Source organism: Bubalus bubalis, chromosome 12 (assembly GCF_019923935.1).
Source record: "Bubalus bubalis isolate 160015118507 breed Murrah chromosome 12, NDDB_SH_1, whole genome shotgun sequence".
NCBI lineage: Eukaryota > Metazoa > Chordata > Mammalia > Artiodactyla > Bovidae > Bubalus > Bubalus bubalis.
The window spans coordinates 68,182,623-68,191,725 of NC_059168.1; the positions used below are offsets into that span (position 1 = coordinate 68,182,623).

The 9,103-nt window shown below is 40.7% G+C and overlaps 1 protein-coding gene across 2 annotated transcripts; it reads right to left on the minus strand.

Annotated features, from left to right (window-relative positions):
- Positions 1–119: 119 nt before the first annotated feature.
- On the minus strand, positions 120–8,754 carry SNRPG (small nuclear ribonucleoprotein polypeptide G). Of its 2 annotated transcripts, none has more exons than XM_044926101.1 (4): positions 8,598–8,754; positions 5,138–5,160; positions 4,289–4,413; positions 120–327 (listed from the first exon to the last, which is right to left on the minus strand). In XM_044926101.1, exons 1-4 carry the CDS (start codon positions 8,627–8,629, stop codon positions 283–285), a joined length of 225 nt encoding a protein of 74 aa, XP_044782036.1. In that variant the 5' UTR covers positions 8,630–8,754; the 3' UTR covers positions 120–282. The 2 variants fall into 2 exon arrangements, with proteins under 2 accessions (XP_044782036.1, XP_006079679.1); XM_006079617.4 differs by having other exon boundaries at positions 120–299; positions 8,598–8,750.
- Positions 8,755–9,103: the final 349 nt, after the last annotated feature.

A 9,103-nucleotide genomic window follows, 5' to 3' on the forward strand; every position in this document is an offset into this window, starting at 1 on the left:
TTTTCTATTTTAATGCATTAAAAACCTCTGAACTAATCAGTCTCAACCAATAACAGGTCATGACAGAAAAAAATCAGATTAAGAGCAGATATTCCAAGTTGAGAACAGCTAAGAAAGCATTTTTGGCTATTACAAAAGTTTATTTAACAAAAAAGTAAGAAAATGTACACAACCCAATTTTTCTGGTAGTAAAATGTGGAGAGGGGACACATGGAAGCGTTGATTTCTCTGGTGAACACAGCCATTGTTCATACTCGTTCCAAGGCTTCTAACATGATGATACTATTTCCTCGTATTACCTAAGAAAAAATGAATTTGAAAAGAACACTATTCAATAGATGTATCAATGATGATTTAAAGGATTTTCATCACCTCATTAATGGTTTTATTAAATGTCAGTTTGTGAGGCTTTTTTTCCCCCTAGTCAGTGTGTGTGAGTGCTCAGATGCTCAGTTGTGACCGACTCTCTGCGACCCTATGGATTATAACCCACCAGGTTCCTCTGTCCATGGGATTTTCCAGGCAAGAATACTGGAGCGAGTTGCCATTTCCTACTCCTGGGGATCTTCTATAAAAGAAGGTAACTTAGGATATTCATGAAGCACAGGCTAAATGGCTGGTAAAATGGGATAGGAAAGTCAAACTGGAAGGGGACTGTGAAAATAAGGAGCCCCTGGTGGACTGTAGGTAATACAACCACTAATCAGTTCAATAGAGCCAGACAGGTGAAAGGACAGGATGGGGCATCCTGAATGAGATTCGGGGCTTCGCTAGTAGCTCAGCTGGTAAAGAATTCACCTGCAATGCAGAAGACCCTGGTTCCATTCCTGGGTCAGGAAGATCTGCAGGAGAAGGGATAGGCTACCCACTCCAGTATTCATGGACTGCCTTGGTGGCTCAGCTGGTAAAGAATCCGCCTACAATGTGGGAGACCTGGGCTCAACCCCTGGGTTGGGAAGATCCCCTGGAGAAGGGAACGTCTATCCACTCCAGTATTCTGGCCTGGAGAATTCCACGGACTGTATAGTTCATGGGGTCACAAAGAGTCGGACATGACTGAGTGACTTTCACTGAGTAAGATTCAAAGTGGAGCTATGCTGGGAGGCAGCTGGCATAGCTGTAACGTGTTCCTTTCTCCTCTCATTCTACTTGCTTTATTTATTAGACACACTGTTATATACTGTCTTCCTCACTCAAGTGTCATTTCTGTGAGGGCAAGGACTTGCTTGGTGCATCTACTCAGTGCCTAAAGCAGTGGCAGGCTCGCAAAAGGCTCAATTAAGCAAACAGATGGCCTGCATCTGATTACTACAGGTGACAGACTGGGAAGGACCATGACAGGTGGGAAAGTGTTGGGGAGCCTGGCAGAGACAAACAGCAATGCTGATGGTGAGAAAGTGGCAAAGAATTAAAGAGCTGCACTGAAAATGACAATGGAGACCGAAAGAAGCTACAGACTCTCACTCTTAACAAATCAGGAAAAGAAATGAAGAAACCTAAACAACATGATTCCTAGTTTTCAAGAGTTTTAAACTGCTGGCTTATTTGCAACAGAAGATGAACATGACTTCTCACCAATCAAAACTTAAAAACCAAGTAGCCTTCTTCCCAGTTCCTTCCTAAACCTGTCCATTTGTGACTTTCTCCAGAAGTGGAAGGTGGTGAAGAGAAGTTATTTCACATAACTAAGATTTTCAGATCTGAGGGCTTTTTCTTTTTGGCATTATTAAAAAAAAATAAAACTGTCACTTTCCTCAATGTTTTCTAAAATGGTATCACACACTTCTTTGCCTTCTCATATAAGACACAGGAATTAAGGCTCGTCTGCTTCACAGGGCTCTTCCTCTTTTCCCACTGTGTTGGATGCCCCATATTCCAGATCAAACTGGAACCCTGATCAGGTCCAGAATTCCATACTGCTCCTTGGATTGGGCTTGAGTACTAAGTTTTGGCAAAGTGTTGCCCAGGCCTTTTCATGAAGGGGCACAACTGTCTAATAAAGAATACAAACCTAAATTGGAGCTACAAAAGCACAAAGCCAGTAAGAACTCCTGAAACACATAGCATCAAAAACTACACAATTTTTACTATATTCTTAGGGGAACCTTGAAGTCGAGTGGAATCTTAAGGAAATAAGACAGAGGAGAAGCTACTGACTACTCTGGTTATATTTCAGAAGAGGCTAATTGAGACATCATTAGGTAATATCCACCTGAAAGATCCTGTATTAAGTAATTTCTTAAAAAAAAAAAAAAAAAAAAAAAAACCCACTTCTTTTTATTTATTTGGTTGCACAGGTCTTAGTTGTGACTTTTAGGATCTAGTTCCCTGACCAGGGATTGAGCCTGGGCCCCATGCACTGGGAGCAGAGTCTGAGCCAGTGGATTGCCAGGGAAGTCATGTAATAAATAGTTTCAGTGGCCTCAATGAGTCACTGATTGGACAAGGGGAACAAGGAAGCCAATGAAACTGTCTCTTTAGCCAAACAGCTTGTGAAAAAATAAAAGAGTAACTATAGTTTCCCTTCTTTCCCTTAGAAAAACCATTCTTACATTTTCTTTAGGCTGTTTTTTAATTAAAATTGATATATTATCATTATTTCATTTTCAAAGTGTTAACTCGGCCATAAGAATTAGCACCTACTAATAGACTTACTTTAGTCACAGACCATACATCAGAGATGGAAGAACAGACTGCCTATCACAGTAAGTTGGAGCTCACTATTTGAATGACTTGTGATAGCACTGCTTTTAACCAATTTCCATGTAAGGAAAATTAACCCCATCAAAATAAGGGGGAAAATTATGAGAACCATAAATACCTTCACTAATAAAAATTCTGAAAAGTGCTACACATTCTCAAAAGTTATTTCCTCAAATTAGAACTTTAAACATCAATTCCCTTTTTAATTCTTTTTGTTTTTTTTTTTGGCGAATCTGTTGATATATGAACCAAAACCCTAATCTACCCTCTATCAGAATGAAGATTTCCTAATCTGTAAAAGGAAGGGCTAGAAGGAAATCTTGGGGTATTTTTAAAACTCTCTTTTATAAGAAAATGCTAATGATTTGCCAGACTTGTATTCATTTTCAACAGAATCTCAAGGGGACTGTACCTGAAAAGAAGGTCCATATACATGAAATGTGTGCAAGAGGCCAGGGAGACTCATATCTAGGGACTCCAAGTTGTTTTTCAAACCCTGACTGATTTGCTTTTCAAAATGCAATAATGGAAATATACTTGAAACAAGCAATAACACAAGCCTTGGAAAGGGTAATTAACCTTCTGTGAATGCAAAAACACTGAAGTTTGATGAGTAGTAATCCTCAGCACATATTAAAATTACACAAGATCTTGTAATAGCACACACAAACACAAACAGCACCCTTAGACTGGAGAAGGCAATGGCACCCCACTCCAGTACTCCTGGCCTGGAAAATCCCATGGACGGAGGAGCCTGGTAGGCTGAAGTCCATGGGGTCGCTGAGGGTCGGACTCGACTGAGCGACTTCACTTTCACTTTTCACTTTCCTGCATTGGGGAAGGAAATGGCAAACCACTCCAGTGTTCTTGCCTGGAGAATCCCAGGGACAGCGGAGCCTGGTGGGCTGCTGTCTATGGGGTCACAGAGTGGGACATGACTGAAGCGACTTAGCAGCAGCAGCAGCAGCACCCTTAGAGATAGTTTCAATTGCTTTGAGGTGGACTCAGCATAATTGGGGAACTTGAAAACCCTCTATACTACTGCTCTAATGAAGGGGCTTCCCTGGTGGCTCAGATGGTAAAGCATCTACCTGCAATGCAGGAGACCTGGGGGTTCGATCCCTGGGTCAGGAAGATTCCCTGGAGAAGGAAATGGCAACCCACTCCAGTAATCTTCCCTGGAAAATCCCATGGATGGAGGAGCCTGGCAGGCTACAGTCCGTGGGGTTGCAAAGAGTTGGACATGACCGAGTGACTTCACTATGGCTCTAATGAAGGAACAGTATGGGCCTCATTATAGAATAAAGCACAAAAATAATTCCAACAGCTATTTCAAGTCCAAGGACCTCAGTGGATTCTGTGTAAGATTCATATCTAACCTACAGGTAACTGGGGTATTACCACAGTTGAATAACCGCCATAAGTTAAACTAAAAGGAAGTTAAACTAAAAGGGGGTTGGAATATCTAATCTTGCCTGTAATTTGCCCAACTTCAGTTTAACCCAAGAGCTGGATAGAAGGGATACTAATGTTTAATCCAAAAGAAAAATGAAATCTCTAAGAGAGATCTTGTATTTGTACTTACCACCATTCCAATATTGTTCTGTTGTCCACTAGTTGCCATCTCCACACATTCATCTATCACAAGATTCATAAAGGGATCAAATCCCCGCAATATTCCTTGGACATGTCTGCCACCATTTAATTTCACTATGTAAAAGGAAAAAGGAATTTAATAAAGCTGACCATTAACTATCAACTAAACTACTCATTAAAAATAAAGTGAGAGAAAACCCTGATATATCTTTACTATATGCCAAGCACTGGGCTAAGCATTTTACATTTACCTCCACATTTAAACTTATAGGAATCCTACAAAGTAGAATCATCCTGACTTTTTATGAAGCAACTGAATTATAATATTTTTAAGTAACTGATTCAAGATTACACAGTTACTGTAGGGAATTTAAACTGAAGGACGGAATTCAAACTGAAGGCTGCTTGTTTCTAAAGCCATGGTCTTAACCCCTACATACTTTGAGTTCTGTGCAGGTCAGATTTTTATTCCTTATCTGTTCTTTGTTTAAAGGAAAAAAGGTTAAGTTTTCAAATATAAAATCATGTTAATTTTTATCAAAGTGAGAGAAGGCTTATATGAAATAAAAGTATGAAATACTGTGAAACTTACTAAATATCAGAAATTAAGAAAATAAAGCTGTCTAAAAAAAAAAAAAGAAAAGAAAGCTGTCTAGTTAGAATTCTGATAAACCTGCTTGCTTAAATGGATGTGAATTAGAGATCTGTATGCTTTGAATTTTTATAAAGTTTCTCAAAACATTATTAATATAATAATAAAATATACTACCAAAGCAGATGTAAAAACTAATTTAATATTCAAAAAACACCCCGAAAATAGAAAACCAAAAAGACTTACATGATAACTTCTTGTCCATAAATCTGAAAAATCAAAAGGGGTAAAGATTATATAACTAATTTTAGATATTGTCAATGTAATCTGCTAAATTTATGTAACAGGAATAATTAAATTTAAAAAATTAAAAGCTTTGCACTGCTGTAAAGGATGAGAATGATGGGCTACCTCAGCTAGTACTTATACTAACTGAGCAATGTAACTTGTGAAGGGGAAGATAATGAAGAACGGAATGAGTTTAGAACATATTCAGTTCAGTTCAGTCGCTCAGTCGTGTCCGACTCTTTGCGACCCCATGAATAGCAGCACGCCAGGCCTCCCTGTCCATCACCAACTCCTGGAGTTCACTCAGACTCACGTCCATCGAGTCAGTGATGCTATCCAGCCATCTCATCCTCTGTCGTCCCCTTCTCCTCCTGCCCCCAATCCCTCCCAGCATCAGAGTCTTTTCCAATGAGTCAACTCTTCGCATGAGGTGGCCAAAGTACTGGAGTTTCAGCTTTAGCATCATTCCTTCCAAAGAAATCCCAGGGCTGATCTCCTTCAGAATGGACTGGTTGGATCTCCTTGCAGTCCAAGGGACTCTCAAGAGTCTTCTCCAACACCACAGTTCAAAAGCATCACTTCTTTGGCGCTCAGCCTTCTTCACAATCCAACTCTCACATCCATACATGACCACAGGAAAAACCACAGCCTTGACTAGACGGACCTTTGTTGGCAAAGTAATGTCTCTGCTTTTGAATATGCTATCTAGATTGGTCATAACTTTCCTTCCAAGGAGTAAGCGTCTTTTACTTTCATGGCTGCAATCACCATCTGCAGTGATTTTGGAGCCCCAAAAATAAAGTCTGACACTGTTTCCACTGTTTCCCCATCTATTTCCCACATGAACTACAATAACATTCTTGTTGTTCAATACTGAACTAATTTTCAACAACAGGATTTACAGGCTTAAGAGAAAAACAAAGATTTGGTTATATTTTTGGTTATTTCCAAAACCAAACAAAGTTGTGAAGAAACCAGAAGGTAATCATACCATACCCAATCCAACAGGTATTTTAGTCTATATTTGAGACAATAAGTAGTGTTGTTTATTTAGTGTTAAACATCAATTTAAGTGTTCAGGATATTCTTCAACACATAAGTTTACTTTGGCAAAATACATATTTTGAAGTTAAATAATTTGAATTAAGCAATAAAATTCCATATCAGCAGCATAGAATAATATGAAGACATGTAGTCAAACCAGTTTTTACCTCTTCCAGTTACAGGCTAAGAAATATGAATCTTCATTCAATTTTAATGTATATCATGGGAGAATTCAAAGATAAATAAGACAAAGGACCAGACAGAAGTTGTAAGAAGACAGACTTTTTTGCAATTACATGGACTGTAGCCTGCCAGCCTCCTCTGTCCATAGGATTTTCCAGGCAAGAATCCTGGAGTGGGTTGCCATGATCTCCTCCAGATCTTTCCAACTCAGGTATTGAACCCAACTCTCTTTATGTCTCCTGCATTGGCAGGCAGGTTCTTTACCACTAGCACCACCTGGCAAGCCCATAAATTACATACATATAAATTAATAATAATTACCACCATTTAATAGAAGGGCAACTGAAGCTCAGAAAGTTTAAATAAAATGTTGTTAAGTCACACAGCAGTGAAAAAGTCTGATAAAATCAAATGGTCAGTTTGGCTGGAGAACACAGTATTCAACTATTAAGGTGTGTAGAGTCTGGTGCCTGGAGTTCAGATGGAGGGCCCTGAATGCTGGGTTAAGAAGTCTGCACTCTGTTATGCAGACAGCAATAAGTTACTGCAGCAGAACCAACTGCGGGCAAAACGACTGTGGCATATGTAAGTTAAATCATCATGCTATACGCCCTAAACCTACACAGTGCTGTATGTCAATTATATCTCAAAACTGGAAGGAAAAAAAACAAAGAGAGACTACTTTGTCACCCATTTTTAAGAGCACTAGGAAGAATCTGGTTGGGCCAGGTATCTGCACCTCAGCATACTGACACTTGGGGCCAGATAATTCTGTTGTTGAGTGATGTCCAGTGCACTGTAGAAAATTTGGCAGCAACCCTGGCCTCTACCTACTAGATTCCGGCAGAACCAGACTCTCATTCCTGCAGTTAAGAACCACTGAGTCATGCTAAACTAGGAGAAGGGCATATACACTTGTTAAAGATGGTATCTGTGAGAAATGTAAAGGAAGAAAAATACTAAAAGCCATTTTGGAGGTCGACCTGACAGGATTTCACAACTCATAAAAACTAGATAAGCAGAGAAAGGTGTTAAAACCAGTTTCATCCTCTGAAATTCTCAAATAATGTCTTAATCAAAAGGAAGTCTTACAAGTAGAGAATGGTCCTTTGTTAAAAAATAATTTCACCAGTTCATGATGAATTCAGAAGACATTTTAAGATTGTACCAGCTCACTAATTGCAATTTCTCTTTTTCTTAATGTCAGGCGTTGTCTTAATTAACAGACTAAAATATACACGGAGATTTTGCACAAAATATGTTTTCAATACAAGTGCATTTAAATGCAAAATCATTAAATTTGAACTTTCCCTTAAGCCTGACTTCTTTATGGGGCAAGCATAAATTAACTGTACACAAGGCAGACCAGGTGGCTGCCTCACAAACTGACCCCTGGATCAATTTTCCATCCTTGCTGCTAACCAAGTAATAAATGCAGAATTCTGCCATTACATAGTACAAAGACGACAGAGAAGTTACTCAGGAAACATGGAACTTGCTAAGTTCAGCCAAGAGTGTTTTAGGACGCTAAAACTTTAAATTGGGTGTTATCTACAGTAGGAATAACCTACTTGGAGTCGATTTTACTGGGTTCAACCGCATTCCCCCACACACAACCTAGCCTTCTCTAATTAGAAACATGAATATTCTCACACAGCTCTGTTAACAGAGTAGATATCACAAGACATTCACGTTTAACCTACGAACAAGAAATCAAGAAAAAGGAATACAATTTCTAAGTTAAAGCTCAAAGAAACAGCTACAAATACTGTCTAAGATTAAGGTGGCTTTTGATTCCTCAGATACTATCAAACATCCATCTCCCTGGTTCCTTTATACAATCACTGTCCAGCCACCTTATCGAAAACATGCTGCTACTCAAGATGTTCAACGAAGTGTGGCATTCGAGACCTTCAAGAAACGAGGGAGAGGGTCCGGGAGACAGAGCTGGGAGCTCGGGCACGGGAAGTAAGTCAGCAGATGGTGGCGCCTTGTTGGCTTTGGTAACCGTATCCACCCGGTCGAAATATTACTTTCGCGCGGGTCTCAGGCCCCGAAGCACACGACACTGGCCCGGATCTCGGCGTCCGCGGCCCAGAAGACGCACGCCAGGCACACTCCTGGGAGGATCTAAGGAACTCAAGGCACACAGGGAAGCGGCCATTTGGGCGCGGGCCCCACGCATACTTACTTCTTCAACTCGGGAGGGTGTGCTTTGCTCATGTCTACTCTGCGAGCTCCAAGAAGCCTCCAAACGGAATTCGAGTGGGCCTCACGCTTCAGCAGCAGGCCCGGAGCTTTGCGTCTGACGTCACTGATCCCGTTAACCAACTGATGGTCGGTCGCTTTCCCGCTTTACCTCGCGATACTTAGGGAAAGCCTGCGTTTGTCGATCAGTCCCAAGCTTCCGGTTGTGTAGCTAGTGATTGGCTAGGACGGATTCCCCTTAATTTCCTTCTTCTGTGGATTTTCCAGGGGACGCTGCTGCTGCTGCTAAGTCACTTCAGCCGTCTCCGACTCTGTTCAATCCCATAGACGTCAGCCCGCCAGGCTCCCTCATCCCTGGGATTCTCCAGGCAAGAACACTGGAGTGGGTTGCCATTTCCTTCTCCAATGCATGAAAGTGAAAAGTGAAAGTGAAGTCGCTCAGTCGTGTCCGATTCTTAGCGACCCCATGGACTGCAGCCTACCAGGGTC

Excerpts from the sequence above, each read along its gene's own strand:
- SNRPG (XM_006079617.4), bottom strand. The coding sequence starts at position 8,629 with ATGAGCAAAGCACACCCTCCCGAGTTGAAGAA. Across the intron at positions 4,414-5,137 it reads TATGGACAAGAAGTTATCAT|TGAAATTAAATGGTGGCAGA; the intron begins GTAAGTCTTTTT and ends CCTTTTACATAG. Across the intron at positions 300-4,288 it reads AGAACAATATTGGAATGGTG|GTAATACGAGGAAATAGTAT; the intron begins GTAAGTACAAAT and ends ATTTTTTCTTAG.